Here is a 19,399-nt window from a genome sequence, read left to right on the forward strand (position 1 = left end):
AATTAGAGTGGTTTCACCAAGATTTCGGAGTATTGACTGATCTTACTTTCTACTGGCGCTGCTGTCGTACAACATCCAACGTTTAAAATGAGTGTAAGTGGATGGAAGGGAGGTGGCTGCAATATTGGTTCAATGGTCCATGTCCAAAATAGATTCTCGCACATAGTAAGATACGGCCATGCCCTTGACAGTTGAGAATTTAAATTGTGTGCAACAGGTGACGGTTCAAGTCCAACGGCTCTGATTCACACCTGACGATATTCCTTTGTGTTACCTTTGTTGTACCTATCATGCATAGTGCGAATATACAGTGTTCTTACATAGAAGCACTGTCTATGATGCGCGCCCCAAGTTGTTGACATGATGGGTTGTCAATGCTTCGCGGTCATGCTCATGACACCTCCAAACTTCGCATTGGGGACCGCCAACAACGCCTGAAGCCTGAGTATAGCTCACTAGGTAGTAACCTTCAAAAATCTCAATCCAGTATTCACTGGTAGAGCACAAGAGGCACGGCGCACAGGCGCTCCCAACTTCGTGCCGTGACTCCCTTCTGCCAATAGCTACCCCACCAACCAACAAAACAGCAAAAGATGGCACTCAGCGTCCACGAGATCTCCCAGTTGCGTGCTGCCTTGCAAGATGCCGTCGTCAAGTGCTCAGAAAGATGCTTGTATCAGTCATCAAAATGGTAATCAGTTTCACGAAACTATTTCTAACCCTGGCACATGAACTAACGTTGTCAGGGCTGCCGAACTGCTCAATGCGCTCCCCGAGATCGAAGAAGACGAAGAGAACATCAACCCTGCAGATCCCGGACACGCCTCTCCGATATTCGCTGCGAACAGCGATCCAGAAGAAGCAATTCTTGAAGCCAAAGAACTTAGCAAATATCTCTTAGCCAAATCTCTCTTCGACTGTCGAGAATATGATCGTTGCGCTGCCGTGTTTCTGCCCGACTCCCTCCTTTCAAGTGTTCTTGCCTCGCGTGTAGACAGCACTTCAGCATCCACCACCACTGGAAAGGGAAAGGGGAAGGCATCCAGCGCTTCAGCCGTGACGCCACTGCCAAAACTCAGTCAGAAGAGCTTGTTCTTAGCACTATATGCCAAGTTCATGTCCGGGGAGAAGCGCAGGAATGAAGACTCCGAGATGGTTATGGGCCCTCAAGATCTTGGTACAGTGGCCAATAAGCAATTACTTGTGATAGGTCGATTCTTAGCAACTTGGTTCGAGGAGAGGACAACGGAAGACGATGAAGTATTGGGAAGCCAGGGATGGCTTGAATATTTGTGAGTGCTATTCTTGTTGATTTAGTGTTAATCGACTAATCACAACGTACAGGTATGGCATGGTGCTAGCCAAAGAGAAGAACGATGACAAGGCACTGGAATATTTTATCCGAAGCGTGCACAAGTACACCATGAATTGGGGCTGTTGGTTGGAAATGACGTCGTTGATATCTCGAGTTGAAGATGTGAGTCTCCCATGTAATATCCTCGCTTCTTTTCAATCGCTAACACCTTCCAAGCTGAATCGGATATCTAGACATTGTCCTCAGAATATTGTCTCTTACATGTTCCACCTGCACACCTCTCTAGAACTCTACCAACAAGGGCCCGGTCTGGCCAATTCTCTTGAACAACTTCTCTCGATATTCCCAACATCCTCTTTCCTTCTCACGTGCAATGCACTCCTGGCATATCACGCCAAGGATTTGATGGCTGCTGAACAGCACTTTACTCGACTGCTGGCACTCCATCCACATCGGCTAGATTCTCTCGACCATTATTCTAACATTCTCTACGTTCTCAATCTTCGCCCAAAATTGGCTTTCCTGGCACACCTATGTTCCAGCGTGGACAAATTCAGGCCCGAGTCTTGCGTGGTGATTGGAAACTATTACTCTTTACTATCGATGCATGAGAAGGCTGTCCAATATTTCCGTCGTGCGTTAACGCTAGACCGGTCATGCTTGTCAGCATGGACGCTAATGGGCCACGAATATGTTGAGCTTAAAAACACCCATGCGGCAATCGAGTCGTACCGCCGTGCAGTTGACGTGAACCGCCGGGACTATCGGGCCTGGTATGGTCTTGGTCAAACATACGAGATGTTGGAGATGCATACATACTCATTATGGTACTACAAGAAGGCTGCTGGTCTACGACCATGGGACGGAAAGATGTGGATGGCTGTAGGCTCATGTCTACAGAAAATGGGCCGAGAACGAGATGGTATCAAAGCCTTAAAGCGAGCTTTACTAGCTGATGCTTATTATGACGTGGGGAGCAGTTTTGGTAGCGGGGATCTCCTTGGCAGCCGGAGCGCCACGGGTCATATGGACCCCGACATCCTTCTGCAAATTGCGGTTATGTACGATCAGCTTGGTGAGGAGGAGGAAGCCAGGTCATACATGGAATTATGCGTGGCCCAGGAAGACGGTGGTGGAGCTGCAGAAGCTGATCTGGCTGAGTCGATTGCTATTCACAACGACTCTCCACCGGGCTCAGATAATGGTGCCGAGGGCAACGAGAACCCAGGGAATGAGGGAACCGGAGTCACGGCGGCGACAAGCAAAGCGCGTATGTGGCTGGCAAAGTTCTCAATGCGCACTGGAGATTACATAACGGCCTCTCGACTTGCGGGAGAGTTGTGTCAGGACGGTGTTGAAGTGGAGGAAGCAAAAGCACTTGTGAGAGAAGTTCGATCTCGAATGGAAGCGACGGGAATGCTCGACCCGCTGAGTTAGCAATATCAGCAAGGACAAGTAGATGCCTAATCGTGTATTCAGAGGTGTGCAGCCAAGGATGTCTTTGGTTGATGAGAATATGCATCACGTTGCTCATGAAATGTTCAAATAAAGATGGCTAGTAAATAATGTTATTGCAGAGAATACATTCACCACGAGTAGCCACTCGGGGATACGCTAGCAGTTGCATGATCTACTATGTACCTCTTTAAAGCTTCCCCGGATCTACCGCCGATTGCATCATCGATCATTCTCCTGACAGCTGCACTCGTAAATGGTACATATTCCCGTGAGGAGAGTTGAGGTCGGCCCGATGATCGATGCTATGCATGCACCATTGACACTGACGTATATTTACATAGGTAGTCAGTACCCAAGAAATGCACGTTTCAGTAGCTGAAGACAATGAACGATAATCTTAGGGATCGTGACAATTATGAAAGCAAGTCAAGAACTAACATTACTCTGTCTAGCCACAACACAAAGACCTCCATGCAAGATGGCATCCCAAAGTCTTCATATTGTCTTTCTATTGCGATCTATCCAGATACCAATTACTTTCGTGAGTGATCTCCCACCATCGTTGGTATCAGTAGTACATATTGGTTTAACATTACTTGCCCCAGGAGTGATCACATGGCCAAAGCTGCAACACCAGCCAACACGAAAGCCCCAAAGCTTCCAGACACCTTGTTAGCAGCGGCTGAAGGCACAGAAGCTTCGATAGTACCAGTAGGGTTGACCGGAGGTGAGGCAGCCTGAGATGGAGGAACAGCTGGTCGTTCGAGATTAGAGGGGGGAGGAGGAGGAGGCAACTCTGGGGCAGGAACCGAAACCTCAGGGGGTGGAGGAGGTGGCAGGGTACCAGCAGCTGGAACCGTAACTTTTGGTGGAGAGGGTTCAGGTGCAGGATCAGGAGCTGTAGCATGAGGAGGAGGAGGAGGAGCTTCTGGGATAGGAACCGTAGACTTGGGGATTGCTGGTGGAAGAGAAGGCTCAGAGTACGGAGCTGTAGCCTTGGGAGTAGGTGGCGGTGGTCCGGAAATCGGAGCCGAATACTCAGAAGGAGGTGGAGCCGGCTTGTCAGGAGGTAGTGGTGGTGCAGGAGCAGATGAGGACATCACCGGGGGCGTGGGGGGCATTGGCTGGCCAGGGGGAGCCGTGGGATAGACAGCTGTCCCAGGAGACTTTATGTTCTGCGTGTAAGTGACAGTACACGGGCAGTCTGTCTCATATGTCAACTGCAATCCAGGATAAAGCAGGTAGTCATCATCACTCACTCGTGATAGTCAAATAAGTTGGCTCCGTGGCCGTGTAAGTGACGTTTTTATGGTGAAACGTGCTAGGTTCCTGCTATAGTCTTAGTCAAGCTGAACTCAGCTCATTTCGTAATTCAACTCACAGGGCAATAAAATGAATAGTCAGAAGTGATAGTGGTCACGATGGTCTTGGCCGTGGTGTGCTCCGTTTCATTTTTGAACGGTGGTTTCGGGACGGGCGACATCATCAGAAAAGAGCCAGCAGCAACACCCCTAATGAGTACAACCGCTGAGAAAGTCTGAAAAATCTTCATCTTTGTTGTCGAATTCATGTCTGAGCGTGGAGGCCAAGGATATTATTCGGGGGAGAATATGAGGATGTCAAGAAAATGTTAAAACACTTGATTGTTCAAGACAACCACGCAGCTTTTATACTTCGCAAACTGACATGTGAGCGCATATGGAAGCAACCGAATAACCTTTTAAATCAAGAGACTAGGGGAATTCCGAATATACGTGAATGGCGGGAGACTCCGATGTGAGTGTAGGGCTGAAGATGGCTCTCTATGGATGCAGAGGATGTAGCAACTACCTCCTAATGTGGAAGACACTCACCAAATCGACATTTTCCGTCACAGAGCTTGCTTAGCTTATACAGATACAAGATGAAGAACCACATAACCAAATCATTAATATAACCACGCTCAGGGTAACTCAAATGAAGTTCGATCCTGCACCAGATTTTATGCAAATGTTTTGTGGGCAAGCAAAGTCTCATTGAGTTGGTGACAAAGTAGACGCGATTTGAAGACATGATATCATTTCTCGCTATTGAGCGATGTCAGTACCTTCGGTATCGGTGTGCTCCTCTTACAGCTACATAACATTGCAATGGGCGGCGAGTCCGTTCGTTCAGATATCCTTCTGGATTTCGGGTGCTTGTTTGAGTTGCAGCTTTGGACTGTTATAACCGCAATACTCTCAGTGTTACAAGCTAGGAGATTGGAATTGGTAAAGGGCATAACAGCCACTGACACAGAAGGTATTATACACAAAAATCAAAAACTGTGCAATCCACGTACATCTACGATTTTATACAGTCAAGTCGTGCTGTGTGATGATTGTGTTAGAAGAAAGGCTAAAAGGAATAGGGTAAACGACCATGGGTGAGATACCTAGGTAGGTAGTCAAGGAAACGGGTCGTTCATACTGACATTGACATCAGTAGACCTCTACCAATAATCACTTAACCTTTTTGTTTTCGTGAGTTCGAGTCCCCAAGTAATTACTTTGGGGAAGCTTGATGGCGTCGTGTGTTCAAGAATCTCTAATCACGAGACTCGGGCACAATTGCCTTACGGACATAGCCACAGAAATCAAGACAAACTATTCAAACATGCGAGAATAGTCTAAAAGTATAAAGAAGTTATCAAAAAAAACATCATCACACAGATAAACCTATCAATACCTGTCAACAACATTCAAGGAGCCTAGCCGTAGAACGGAGTTCTTTGGTCAAGGTCACGTGTTGGTGAATGAAGCAACGGAAGTCGTCACACGATTCACCCCGCCTCGAGCACTTCATCATCATATCCACGACCTCATGGTAAACTCTTCGCAAATTCTTATTCTTGATAAACATGTAAATCATGGGCAGCTTCTCTTCTACGCTTCAACGAATGCCGAGTATGAATCTATGGAAGATGCATGCCGCAACTTCTTCACTATATACTCAGCAAGCCCTCCTACCTCGACTCAAAAAGTGTTAACAAGTCAAGCTGATCGTCTGACATGGCCCATAACTCTTCTCGATTCCTTCAAACGGAATTTGGACTAGCTTAAGGGTGTCAGAACGGAAAGATGAGAGAGTCTTCTGCTGTTTAAACTCCCAAGTTACTGTGCTCCCACCATCCTCAGCGGGTGATTATAGCCTAGCGTAGGGTGATAAGACCGCGCAATGAACTTTCCTGGCACGTTGAAACTGACCAGCAAAGCACATGGCTATGTGTGGTCTCCTCTCCAGCCAAGTTCGGACGTGAGGGAAAACCCCAGGCTTGATATCTTCACCTGACCCAGCAGAAGTTAAGCCGCAGAGGTCGACTCCTTGATCCTGAGCTGCCAAAATCCCGTGAGCTCAACCAGGGAGTCTACAAACCCCCACGACCATCATCGGGCGCTATTGGGATGAGCCCAAACATCATCACAAGCCCTTCTCATCACTTGGGACTTGAACATTCCAGTGTTTTCAATTTTTCTCAAGGACGACCGCGCCTCAGATGAGGCATTTCTTACCCACTCTGCTACTTTCTTGGCCATGAGCCTTGTTCTGGACCTCAAGACCAACACGACAAAAGGGAAACTTGTCGGCCGATGTGTGCGGACAGACTTGAGCTCGGAGTGGAGATCTGCTCTTCGGTAACGGATCAGATCAAGTACCTTCGGCCTCACTTCAAAGATCACCGTGTTGCCGGCCGGTCTCCGAAATTGTGGACCTTTCCACTTGCTGCTTGATGTTTTCCCAACATCTGAACTTCGCACATCAGCTCAAGCAAAGTAGCGTACGCAAGTTCGTGCATCTGATCCACCGAGTTTTCATGTGTGGAACTTATTAACAGAATTGAAGTTCTGAACCGCGTTATTGAGGATGATTCACCAGTGACCGAAAGAACACTTATGTTTCTACAATCCGCCACACGGGACTAAGAAATATATGTGTGTGTGCGTGAGAGAGAGGACTTCTGACAACTAGTGTTGAAAGAAAGATCAAGTGGTAGTGACATGAAGCCTAGCCTCTTCTACATGCAGCAAGAATTGGTCTGGCAGCTACGATGACTCGCAACGACGGACTCTCTGCCGACATCGCTGGCTAGAAACTAGATTTGGTTCGAATTTGGCGGGAAGAGTACATGTCATCGACGATGTAGCATGAGGCAAGATACAGTCGATCGTGTCTGATCGGGAACCAAAAGCTCGTTCAGCCCCAGACTTTGCTTTTACAAAATCCTTCACATGCATAGTCAAACCTGGCCAAGGGCAGTGGGATCGACAGACAATCAACAAAACAAATTTGGTGATGTGAACGTCAGACCTCAAAATGGAACTCCACGGGCCTATAACAGCCAGTCTTACACACTTGCACACCGTGGCACACTCGCTTCTTGGCTGCAGAACGTGCAGAACGGAACCTTCTCGGGCTAGGCCAACAATTTGAGAGGGAAGCCAAAAACCGCGCGGCGCAAAACCTTTCATGACAGTTTCGTACTGTGGGCAACGGCCTAGACCACCAAGACGGAAGAAAGTCCGCGACGTTTTGAACGCACTGAGAAAGCGATTTTTTCTTTTGTTCCCACTCCGTTTATACAAATCCGTTAAGTTCCATGCTTGTCTAGTGTAGGGGCCTCAGGCACAAAACCCTGACCCATAATCCTATTTTGCTCGTCTCCTCGGCCAACGCAACCTAGCATCACGGGGCAGCTATCAACAAATCACTCTCGCGAATACCCAGCAAGCGTTGGAGGCCTTGGGACGCCAGTATGTACTGTCATCGGGTCGACTCCCACCTTACCATCTCGTGCCGATAGAACCCCATTGTTCCAGCAGTATCTCCCTCGGGCAATGTGACGAATCATTGTCCCAGCACCCCAATCGCAAATGGCAAGGATGCAGGCTTCTTCAAAGCTACCTTGAGTTGATCATTGGTGACGCGGCAGCCCTACCCTGACCCCCATTGAGATGTTTGTCGGTCTGTGGGTTACTCTAAACAGGGCCAGAAGCGTGGCAGACTCGGGGCAATTGATCGCCAGGCACAGCAAACGGTCAGAAAAATCTTGGTTTGCTTTGTTGTCGTCGCGACGTGGCAATATATACCGGCTTTTTCTTATTCATCAAAACCGGACCATCGTCAAGAACTGAATCATGATCTTTTGGGGGTCTCGACTCTGCGACTAGGTCCGGGAGAACCAACTGATGGTAACCGAGTGAACAGTACATGGCTGTCGCGTGCACTTTTTTACTTCCTGACATCCTTCAACGGGGCATTGGCTAGGAATGTCGAGTCGTTAGTGTCCGCACCGCGAAAAGTCTGTTCCCCTTTGCAGACTCAGAAAAGCCGCAGTGGCTACGATTATTGATTCAGTCTCCACGTGTCGGTAATGGATACGTAAGTTTGAGGTCGCGGAAGGGAAAGCCACATTGGCGTCAGTGGCCCTGCCAGCCGCACCAGGATCTCAGAATTTTCATTGAAGTCTCAGGTCGTTAATGATGCCAGCAAGCGAAGCTAAGTGCTTGCATGGGACCAGACTATTCCCGGCAGAGTGCCAGCAGAGTCCATATTTTTAACCGTAAGAAAATTGTGTTCTGGTCCTGCAGGTTTTGCTGACGTGCACACCGGTCAGCTTGCAAAGTTGCAAACCCTGCCCAACTGTTGGACCCCTGTACGCTGGGTTTGCTCCCGCTATCCGACAGCCTGAAAGAGAAAGGCTCCTCACACCCTCTTTGCGCAGAGCAGATTTCGAAACAAGCCTTTCAAGTCTAACCACATGGACGCCTGTCAGGTACCAGGCACCGGTGGTAAACAGCTAGCCAATGGGAGACCAGAAGCAGCTAGTCGAATCAAGCCAAGATGCAGCTAGAAGAAAAAATAGAGCGATATTATGGGACTTGGCCCCTCCCTTGCAGGCTTAGAGGTACAGTACAGTACCGGTAGTGTAGCCGCGGAACTGGGTGGGAGCGGCTACGCTGAATCGCTGACAGACGCCTCTTGTCTCTTGTCTGCCAGCTTCTTGGCCCAAACTGGTAGGGGCAGCATTGCCCTAGTCCCATGTGAAAGAGGACCCAGAAGCTTGTCTTTCGAACCGGATTTCCTCTAGATGGCTGGGGCGACCTCTAGCTCCGGATTTGTTGTACTGTACAATACTGTATGTGTCTATCTTTTGGATGCTTCCTTTGTTGTCGCGCGCTTACTGTGCAGTGAAACACTACCCCCAAGTCACAAAATAACAATTGAGATGAAGTCATAATTGACACAAATTGTTTCATTTCGAGACAACGAATGAGCGAACAGAAGCGATTGTTTTGTAAAGGCGAAGACAAGATGAACAAAGCCACAAAGGAAAGCGTTGAAACAACGGCCTGGCCTCCCTTTGTTCTGAAAGCTTAAACATAGAAACGGCCCGCATTCAACAAGCATCCCCCGGACCAGTCAGGAGCAGCCAAATGAGCCCACACCCGTACCACCACAGGGACACGCAATTCACCGTACTATGATACATACTGTATGTACGTACACATGTGCTTGTGCTGGTGCAGATGAAAGTTGCAATGGAATCACTGCAGAAGTGCTGGTGCGGGGGAAAGAAGAGACTTTGTTGGTATCACAGGGCCTAACCTATGCATAAGTTGGGTTGCTCTGAGTAGAGTACAGTGCAGTTCAGTTCAGCTTTGTGTTGTGAACTGTTGGCCGATAAAGTGGTTCCGTTCACATCGAAGTCACATCCATACTTATAGCTCACCCCCACAACACCACCGGGAAGGCTTTTGCAAAGCCCGTCGGGACAAGTCAAGACAAGACAAGACAGGACATCCTAGCCTCACCCTCCTCCTCGTGTGTTGACTCCACTGAGGCGCTTGAGCGTTTTCCTTGACAAATCTGATCTCGGCAACCCTAGTCTCCTCCGTCTAGTATGCCAGGTCCTTGGGTTCTGTCGTGTCCAGATATTGTTTATAAAACGGGCCTTCCTCTCTCCTTTCTCCAGATATTTGTCCCGATCAACACACACAGTCCTTCCGTTTCAGATTACACTTTTGTCTTCGGACGATCATTCCTTTGACTCAAAGCTTCTCATTCCTTTTGGAAGCACAGTCTATCACGATCCTTGATCAACTTTGAACGAGCTAGTTCTCGACCACCAACTTGCTCCATCACTTCGGAGTATCACAAGTTCTGATTCAGTCCTTTATCAGACGCTGCATAAAATCAATACTCTTGTCTTGACGACAATCGAGAATTCTCCAAACAAACCCAATCCCCCCTACAATTCCCAAACCACACCGCCAACATGAAGTTCGCTACTGCTCTCGTCGGCCTTGTCGCCTCTGCTACCTATGCCGCCGCTGCCTCGGTCACCTTTGTCACTCTTGACGACAAGGAGCGCACCATCATCTTCACCCCTGACCCTGGTTACGAGGGCCCCGAATCTGTTACTGTCAGCTCGGCCAAGGAGGTTACTGTTGACTTCCCTGACAAGTACATCGGCAACTTCTACGCTGTCCAGAAGGGCAAGCCTGACCAACCCGGCATGCTTGGTGAGGTCACCTTCGGCGGCTGGAACGGCAAGACTTATTTCGATGTCTCTGCCATCGTGGACCCCAACGACAAGAACAACGTCAAGCAGATGTGGCCCAAGTCTGCTGCCACCCCCATGTCTGGCTGCGAGACCTTCCCTTGTGACAACTGCTACTGGCTCCCTGATGATGTCCAGACCAAGGTCACTGATGAGGTTGACCTCATCACCACCCTTGGAGACGGCCCCAGCCCCTACAAGGCCAAGTCCAACTAAACGTCCATGTCGCCAATTGTCCGGACGGCCCTTGACTTCACTTCTTCAACCCCCCCCCTTTTTACACTTTCACGCTGCGGCGTTGACACCGCGTTGACGATGATATGAATCCCTTTCTACATTACACTACACGATTCTCGTTTTACATACCCCGAAAGATACCCCTCGTGTGTTACAAAAACCGAGGCCTTTCTTTATAGACCTTTGGGCTGGAGCAGGTGGCGCTTATGGATGGATGGATGGATCACACAGGCAAGACAGGACAAGGACAAAACAGTACTTGAGTCACATTCTTTGGGACTCTTGAATACGGAGCAGCGTCATTCTTTCCGTGCTCTCGTAGCATCACAGGCTTGATGTCTCTTGTATCAGCAAGAGAATTGAGGCTGGCACTCGTTCTACATTCTATGAACATCTTCTTACACTCGTTGGAATCTAGACCATGTCTGGAGAGACTTTTTACATACACTTCTCTGTACATACTTCACTCAGGGCGCAAAAGCTCCTTTACAAAAAGATGAGGTTCTCCCTTTGGAACAACAAAATTTAGACTTTAGACCTGGACATATAGACTTGAGAACATAGAGTTTTGACCTGTGCGCATCCAATGTTGTTTGATCCCGCCATGTGAAAAAGGATTAAGGTTGTGTTGTGTGCGTAATGGGGTGACGAAGCAGCAGCCACATGCAGACTTAAAACATATTGCTGCCCCTGGCCTTTTCCTTGTCTGGCGGAACACTGACTACTACGTAGTAGCTCTATTTCTGGGCTGACCTAATTATTTGGAAGTCCACTGAGTGTCAATCACAGTTCTTTGTTTTCTCCCCGACAAGAGAGGAGAGGGACACGTCAGTTAGGCATCATGGTCTGATGTTGTGCCTGCAGGTTGTGCCTGGCCCTGGCCGGAATGTAACGTGGCCTGCATGCGAGTCTCTGATCTAACGTAGGTACAGTACAGTAACCGGCACTAGGTAACTGTAACTGTAACTGTCAGCGAGTTGCGCTATGTTGTCCAAGTTGGCGCTGACTGGACACCGTGGTTAATAAGGTTGAATTAAAGGGGCAATTGCAAGAATGAGGTTGCGCTGCTTGATGTTTCTTCTTGGGAAAGCAAGAAATAAACACTACTGAATTGAGTTTTGACTGATCGCGGTGCTGTTGATCACCCTGATTGCAGATCATGTACCCCCTGCGAAGTATGATTCTCCCAACATTGAATCCGCGCTTCAGCCAAAACTTTCTGTGTACGAGAAAACCGCACAAGCCCGGTCGCGGGAGTGTCACTGTTATTTCCGCGCCTGTGCTCGTGCGACTTCGGGAGGCTCTGTTCAACAAACATGTGAGTCTCATATAAAAGCTAACTAACTATAGTGTAATAAACTACACCTGTTGGGTCTGTGCCTTCGGGGAGTGGCGGTATTGATGTGGACAAGGAATAATAGTACTACGGGGAGTTGTCACTGACAAGAAAACCTCAGAGTAACCTAGCTTCGAGAATTGAAACAGAAAAAAAAAAAATTACCGACCTTTCAAGCTGTAAGGAGAAGCTAAGCATAACCATCAGATGTAATGAACGCTGAGATGCCAACTTCTGCTGGACAGACAGGTGTTGTGCCATTTAAGGACCTTGCCGAGATCTCGGAAACCCGAGCAAGCGGTTCTCGCCAAGGCTTGACAGCTTCCTCCCGTCGGGAATTTAATCCCCTTCCCTTGCCGTGTATGGTACTCTTTGACGGCGTCTAGTTACGGTACGAGAAGACGGGCGTTCGGATGGGGCTTGAGACTGGAATGTAGTTCACATGGAATGCGGGTTGCGGGACAAATGAGAAGCTTGACGCCAGGCTCGACAACTACCAATTTAGCTCACACAATAGTATAACTCGTAACTATAATAACTCTCAACTGTGGGAACGTATTTGTAGTGTGAACTCGACGTCCGGCGGATCTTTTACATCAAATCATTGTCTACATCTCCGCTCATCAAAGGCGAGTCGGGATCGAGTGAACATCAGCAATGCAGCCCTTGGTGCTTGTCTTACAAGGAGACACTTCGTGCAACCCGACTCTGTCTCGATCATTCTGGCCCGAAAGAAAGGTGCTCTTGGTTAAGTTGTCATAGTATCTACTTCTCTGCCTTCTCCGCCGTAGATTCCGATGCAGGAACCGCCTCACTCTCTTTGGATTCATCATCCTTTCTTTCATCTGCGGGCTTTTCTATGACCGGCTCCACTACCTTGACCTGCTTAGCCTTGACGATCTTTTGTAGATACTCTCCCGTTTCCCCGAAGCCATCCAGTTTTCCGAGTTTTGTCGTGAGGAACTCAATGTCGTTGTTCATACTGGAGATGGTCAGCTGACTGTCTAGTTAAAACTCAACAGAACGCACCTTTTCAGGCCAGTTTCAGTCTTGGGATCTGCTTCTCTAAAACTTGACCCAAGCTGATCCCTGTAACTAGCAAACACAGGAAGCATGATCATCTGAATTGATGTCTCGGGGAGATGCTTCGTCAGGACACGATGTAGAGTAGTTGTCTCCTTCGCCAGTGTTTCCATGTATGAGTGGACGCCCTTGTCTCCATCTGCTTCCCAGTCGATCGTCTTCATCGTCCGTGAGTGGATGGCTGCTCGGCCGCCCATGATCTCAACCAGTTTCTGGTAGATACTATCTTGATGCTCTTGCAGTAGTCGTCTAATCTTGTCAAACTCACCCATGAGATTTGATACGCTCGCTCCGGATCCAGCGTGACGTCGCACAAATTCCCTAACATGTGGGATCAAGGTTGCTGTGAATGAGAGCGCCTGGGAGGCCAAGGCCAAATGCTTGGTGGTGATGTTCTTTAGCCCAGCTGACCGCGTGGCCCCGGCACCAAGAATAAGCTGTGTGCATCTTGAGTTGAAGAGCTGAAGATACGCGATTAACGAGGTTGCAATATCGACAGTCATAGACGGTATACCACTGATCAGATGAGAGAACTTGGCGATTCCATCCAAACATAGAATGGCTGACTTTGGTAACATGAACGTCTCTGAATCGATTGTAGCAGTCCTGATCTTTTCCTTGCCGGTTCCGTTTGTTTCGATTGCCTCGTCCTCATCGACATGCTCCAATTCCGAACTAGGTATCCAAATCTTGGTACTGTCTGTCCACTCATGAGGATCATGCGTGCTGCTCCCCAGGATGGTGTTCAGCAACTCGGTGTTCTTCTCGGTAAAGTCTTTGGCATTCCACTGATCAGATTCCATCCCCTGAGCCAGCTTCTGCATTTCAGCATCGCGATTCCGTTGCACGAAGTCCTTAATGTGTCCATTAACCACATTCTTGAGAGACGTGCCGCTTCGGCCAGATATCGACTCGCATTCGGTGGCAAAATAGAGGTTGAGTGTAAAGTAACGGAGGAAGAGGGTCAAAGGCAACTGTGCAGTCTGCTCTGCTCGAACCTTCAAGACCTTGACGATTTTCTCAATAGCCACGTCGACGGCTTGGCCAAGGAGATTAGTAACGTCAAGGCTCTTGTGGAGCTCCTCCTGAACCTCGAATGTTGCACTGTTCATAGGATTGCTTGGGAATCTATCTGGTCTCGGGCTGGATATCGGTGATCTGACTGTGGGAGACATCAACCCTTCCCCTTGTGGGTTCTCAGTGAGGGAGCTAGTAATCTCCAACAAGACCTTGACTTGTGTCGTAAGTCTCCTGAGTGTCTCTGTGACTCCGATGTAGATCTTGATCAGAAGGTCCTCACCATCCTCAGGATCCAAAGAGCGAAGATTCCGTGCCAAAATAGAAGACTTCTCCTGATTTGATAGATGACGGCCACCACTTGCAGTAGAGACTGACATCATCGACTCATTATCATCATCTGTAGAACTGGGCAGGGGGCGTCTGATCAAGTTTCGGATTTCACGCAAGACAGACTCTCGGTAAGCGACAGTCGCCTCAGCGATATGTTTTGCTCGATGCAGGCCGATCATATTGGGCAGCAGCTCGGTCTTCAATTCATCGGTATTTGTGAGATAGGTTGGAAAGACTGAAGGAGACCTAGCATGGCTACCTTTGGATCGACTCGCTGCGTTACTCCACCTAAGAAGAATCTCTTGGGATGACACAGATTCGGCGTGTCGTCGTAGATCACGGATTAGAATATTCTGAAAGTTGGTCTCGTATGCCTTTCCTATACGAGACCGCAAAGTTGCTAGATCCGCGTGGACGCCTTGTAAAGCTGAAGCTGAACGCAAGTCCCGCAACTGAATGCCAGGTTCATTTGCAGCAGTAGCGTCCCTTTCGCCTGCAATGAGCTTTTCAAGAGAGTCGATATTCGCCAGTGCCTTATCGACTTCCCCTTCGTCCACTAGCGTCTCACAGCTTGCAAGGCCATCCGCAATCTGCCTAAGCTGAAGCACAGCATCATTGAGTTGTCGCAGATTTTCTTGGCGCCTTCGCTGGTAAACAATCTGGAGGCCTCTGGTTGCAATTTCTTCATCCAAAGCTTTAAGCTCTTTTCTGAGTGTCTTGATTCTCCCCACGGATTCCGCGGCCTCTGAGTGGAGTTCCTTCAACGATCCCAGGGCAGTAAAAAACGTCGTTGATGCGGTGGAGATGGAATTGATGAGATGAACCTCGATAGTGTCCATGTACCACGACAACTTCTCTTGCAAAATTGCATTGGTTGCCAGAGCTTTCCTTGGCGTGGCAGCGCTTCCGTTGAGTGAGCTCTGTCCGTCATCGGCGTTGGTGGGTCGGATAACCTCGGATCGTTCGCTCACAATGTCAAAAGTTCGGGGATTCTCGAGATGGAATTCATCGTCAAAGTACACAGTTGGGATCGTTGATAGAGGAGGAGGTCCATGCGTGGACCTTCGGGTGAAGCCAGCACTTGGTCTTCTCACAGGACTGTGACCATCATTCGAGTTCATCGAAGAAAGCGATGCAATCGAGCCTTTCCGAGTTGGACGAGGCTTGGGCCCCGGCCGTAAGTATCCATCACCACTCGATTCGGTCGGGGTATCTTGCCGGCCAGGGCGCTGCTCTTTGTTGGCCTCCTCGTCGCTCTCTTTCAAGCGCTGAAGTTGTTCGTATAGGCTTCCGATCTGTGACAAATAGGGCTTGAATTCCTCAGCGTCGACTTTTGTGATGTTCGTCAACGTTACTGGGGGGATATCCCGGGCCGTCGGGGGTTTATGCGCGGTCGAGGCCGGTGCTGAGGTGTGAGGCTGAAGACCAGTTCGTACAATTGGGGGTTGAAGAAGGGTCGAGATAGCTTCGAGAGGTTAGCTTTACGATGAAAGATCCGTGAAGCAAAACCAACCATTCTGACTTGACTCATATACTGAAGCTGCCAAATTACTGGGAGCACTGTCAAGGATACCTCCTACTGAATGGATGGAGCTCGCTGTAGAGCCACGTCGTGATGACGGGTGGGGATGCATTTGAGCATGTCTGTGGTTGTTGCTGCAACCAAGTTAGTCTCGTTTGTTAGTATGTGATAAAGGCATATAAGACTACCTGTGAAAGGGAAGCTCCCCATGACCTGTAGGCGACAATGCCGCAAGGTTGTCCGCAGACTTGGTAGCGTTGGGGGAGCTGGGGGAGAACATGGTCAATGGAGATCCGGATACGCAAGGACAGCTTCAGAGGTGAATGCGGGATGTAGATGGTGTATTAGTAGGGTATCATCGCTCAAAGGATTGCAAACAAAATGTGCACCGTCAAATGTATATGATAGATAAGATTTGAAAGGACAATTAAGTAAAGAGAAAAAAAGAGAGGATCCGGAATCAAGAATGCGCCATCATCACCAGAAAGGGTCTGGAATATTACCTTCAGTACGTCGCCGTCTAGACACCTTGTAACAAAGTTACGCAGCTTTCCCCCCTAAACCGATTATTTCCTTGGCGTAAACACGTGATGATAAGCGCTGAGCTTGATAACTGTCCTTTAGGTCCAGAGCTGCAACCACTATACACACGCGTCGCGTCTCGAGAGACTCCACGTTTTCGCGTAAATTGACCTAAGGTTACCCTTCCAACTTGCGGAGCAAAGCCCCTCCATCGATCCACAAACAAGATCTCCAAACTCCCTGGTCAACTTTTAGGCTTGCAACGAAAGGAGAGGAGTGATTCACCAGATTATTCAAAATCACACAGATACACAATGGATCGCGGATCAATCTACTCTGCTCACGTCTATGAGCCGAGCTACGCTGAAAATGGCGATACTCGAATGCAGCTCCAGACACAGCTTGAAACATTCATCCTTGATTTTCGACTGGATAACAACTTCGTCTACAGGTTTGCCCCCAAATATCTAGTCTTCGGTAGTTCTTCATAATAACAGCGCTGCAGAGATCAACTCCGAGAGAATGCTCTTCTCAAGAGATACTTCTGCGATGTCAACATCAACGACTTGATCAGCTTTAACGAAGAGCTCGCGCACCGATTGACATCTGAGCCAGCAGAGATTATCCCTCTGGTAGGGACCACGCAGCGCGCAACATATAAATCTCTAACAAGTCAATAGTTTGAAAATGCACTAAAAAAATGCACACACCGTATCGTCTTCCCCCATGAGCCCAAGGCCGAGATCCCTGATCACCAACTTCTTCTTCACTCGAATGCCGACGACGTCTCCATCCGTAACCTCGATTCCGTGACCATTGCGCGACTGGTGCGAGTCCCGGGTATTGTCATCGGCGCCTCTGTTATGTCATCCAAGGCGACAGGACTCCATATCCAATGCCGCAACTGCGGACACACACAAAACATCCCTGTCCTAGGTGGCTTCACAGGTGTCACTCTGCCTCGACAATGTGCTCGTAGCCGAGTTCCCAACGATCCAACTCCAAAATGTCCTTTGGACCCCTACTTTGTTGTTCACGAAAAGTCTGGCTTTGTTGATCAACAAATCATTAAGCTTCAAGAGGCTCCCGATCAAGTCCCTGTCGGAGAACTGCCTCGACACGTTCTCATCTCAGCTGACAGATACCTCACAAACAGGGTTGTTCCCGGATCGAGATGTACTGTTATGGGCATCTTCTCGATCTACCAAAACAAGGCTTCCAAGAACTCTTCCAATGGTGGTGCTGTAGCCATCCGTACCCCTTATCTCAGAGCGGTTGGGATCCAGACAGATATCGATCAAGCAGCCAAGGGAAATGCGACTTTCTCAGAGGAAGAAGAGCAAGAATTTCTGGAGCTCAGCAGACGGCCCGATATATACAACGTGATGGCCGACTGCATTGCGCCCTCTATTTACGGAAACCGCGATATCAAGAAGGCAATTCTCTGTTTGCTGTTAGGTGGTTCAAAGAAGATCCTTCCCGATGGAATGAAATTAAGAGGTGACATCAACGTATTGCTTCTTGGTGACCCCGGTACAGCCAAGTCACAGCTTCTGAAATTCGTCGAGAAGGCGGCCCCTATCTCTATATACACCTCGGGAAAGGGTTCCTCCGCTGCAGGCCTGACAGCATCTGTTCAACGTGATCAATCCACTCGCGAATTCTATCTCGAGGGCGGTGCCATGGTTTTGGCTGACGGAGGAGTTGTGTGTATTGATGAGTTCGACAAGATGAGAGACGAAGATCGAGTTGCGATCCATGAGGCTATGGAACAGCAGACTATTTCCATCGCAAAGGCCGGTATCACTACTATTCTGAATGCGCGAACATCGGTCTTGGCTGCTGCCAATACTATCATTTGGTCGATATGATGATATGAAGACTCCTGGAGAAAACATTGACTTCAGACTACTATTCTGTCACGTTTTGATATGATTTTCATTGTCAAGGATGACCATAGCCGCGAGAAGGATGAGACTATGGCCAAGCACGTTCTCAGCATCCAGATGAATGGTAGAGGCGCCGAGGACATGACTGAAACCGAAATTCCTATTGACAAGATGCGACGATACATCACCTACTGCAAGACGTGAGTCGCAATTCCAAGCTTCTTAGTCTTATTTTGTTTGTACTAATATCCGACAGACGTTGCGCTCCCAGACTGAGTTCCGAAGCTGCTGAAAAGCTTTCTTCTCACTTCGTCTCTATCCGACGCCAGGTCCACGCTGCTGAGATGGAAGCAAATACACGTTCCTCTATTCCCATCACAGTCCGTCAACTCGAGGCTATCGTCCGTATCACCGAGTCTCTTGCTAAGCTCACCCTTTCCCCCATCGCCACCGAGGTACATGTCGACGAGGCCATTCGACTGTTCCTGTGCTCTACCATGGATGCCGTCAACCAGGGCAGCAATCAGGGGAGTCGCGAGTTGAACGATGAAGTTAACCGCCTTGAGACGGAGCTCAAACGTCGGCTGCCTATCGGCTGGAGTACTAGCCTATCTACACTCCGGAGGGAAATGGTCGAAGGCAAAGGATACAGCGAACAAGCGCTGAACCGAGCGTTGATGGTTCTTCAACGGAGAGACACGATCATGTTCAGAAACCAAGGTGCGCAGGTGTATAGAAATGGAGCTTAATGTGGCGATGAACGCGGGTAATGTAAAAGGCTGGTTTGTCAATTTCGGTAGATGTCTTGGTAGTAGACTGTGTTAATGAGTAATGAGGCGAAATCATTATGACTGTTGTATATGAGCAAATTCTTAAAGATAACAAGACTCGAAGTCTCAACACAGATCCGAACAGATGATAAATCTATTCCTGCTTGTTAGAGCAGGCATAGAGTATATTTGACTAGAAGTGAGGTTGTTGCCGCTGGGGCTGTTCAAAGAAAAGGATCAGCCCAACAATACCTAGCTTACCGAGGTCTAACTACGCTGGTCGTATATTGGCCGATTCAATTAGCAAAATTCTGTTTTAAAGAAAACACGAAGTAAAC

General features: G+C 48.6%; 5 protein-coding genes across 6 annotated transcripts; 3 read left to right on the forward strand and 2 right to left on the reverse strand.

Annotated features, from left to right (window-relative positions):
* The first annotated feature begins 388 nt into the window (after window positions 1-388).
* Window positions 389-2,999, forward strand: FOXG_02042 (anaphase-promoting complex subunit 8). The gene is made up of 4 exons (XM_018379267.1): window positions 389-691; window positions 747-1,292; window positions 1,345-1,477; window positions 1,532-2,999. Exons 1-4 carry the CDS (start codon window positions 594-596, stop codon window positions 2,750-2,752), a joined length of 1,998 nt encoding a protein of 665 aa, XP_018235298.1. The 5' UTR covers window positions 389-593; the 3' UTR covers window positions 2,753-2,999.
* Window positions 3,000-3,158: 159 nt separating this feature from the next.
* On the reverse strand, window positions 3,159-4,473 carry FOXG_02043 (uncharacterized protein). Its single transcript, XM_018379268.1, has 3 exons — window positions 4,155-4,473; window positions 4,033-4,102; window positions 3,159-3,977 (listed from the first exon to the last, which is right to left on the reverse strand). Exons 1-3 carry the CDS (start codon window positions 4,341-4,343, stop codon window positions 3,385-3,387), a joined length of 852 nt encoding a protein of 283 aa, XP_018235299.1. The 5' UTR covers window positions 4,344-4,473; the 3' UTR covers window positions 3,159-3,384.
* A 941-nt stretch (window positions 4,474-5,414) lies between these two features.
* Window positions 5,415-11,383, forward strand: FOXG_02044 (uncharacterized protein). The gene is made up of 2 exons (XM_018379269.1): window positions 5,415-8,351; window positions 8,406-11,383. Exon 2 carries the CDS (start codon window positions 10,114-10,116, stop codon window positions 10,663-10,665), a length of 552 nt encoding a protein of 183 aa, XP_018235300.1. The 5' UTR covers window positions 5,415-8,351; window positions 8,406-10,113; the 3' UTR covers window positions 10,666-11,383.
* Window positions 11,384-12,387: 1,004 nt separating this feature from the next.
* Window positions 12,388-16,409, reverse strand: FOXG_02045 (uncharacterized protein). Of its 2 annotated transcripts, XM_018379270.1 has the most exons (4): window positions 16,069-16,409; window positions 15,872-16,014; window positions 12,955-15,823; window positions 12,388-12,907 (listed from the first exon to the last, which is right to left on the reverse strand). In XM_018379270.1, the coding sequence occupies exons 1-4, from the start codon at window positions 16,158-16,160 to the stop codon at window positions 12,691-12,693; spliced, it is 3,321 nt and encodes a 1,106-aa protein (XP_018235301.1). In that variant the 5' UTR covers window positions 16,161-16,409; the 3' UTR covers window positions 12,388-12,690. The 2 variants fall into 2 exon arrangements, with proteins under 2 accessions (XP_018235301.1, XP_018235302.1); XM_018379271.1 differs by having other exon boundaries at window positions 12,388-15,823.
* A 307-nt stretch (window positions 16,410-16,716) lies between these two features.
* FOXG_02046 (minichromosome maintenance protein 5) lies at window positions 16,717-19,040 on the forward strand (the record flags this gene model as incomplete). The annotated part of the gene is made up of 5 exons (XM_018379272.1): window positions 16,717-16,853; window positions 16,908-17,034; window positions 17,134-18,234; window positions 18,352-18,491; window positions 18,548-19,040. The coding sequence occupies 5 exons, from the start codon at window positions 16,717-16,719 to the stop codon at window positions 19,038-19,040; spliced, it is 1,998 nt and encodes a 665-aa protein (XP_018235303.1).
* Window positions 19,041-19,399: the final 359 nt, after the last annotated feature.

Source organism: Fusarium oxysporum, chromosome 5 (assembly GCF_000149955.1).
Source record: "Fusarium oxysporum f. sp. lycopersici 4287 chromosome 5, whole genome shotgun sequence".
NCBI classification, from domain to species: domain Eukaryota; kingdom Fungi; phylum Ascomycota; class Sordariomycetes; order Hypocreales; family Nectriaceae; genus Fusarium; species Fusarium oxysporum.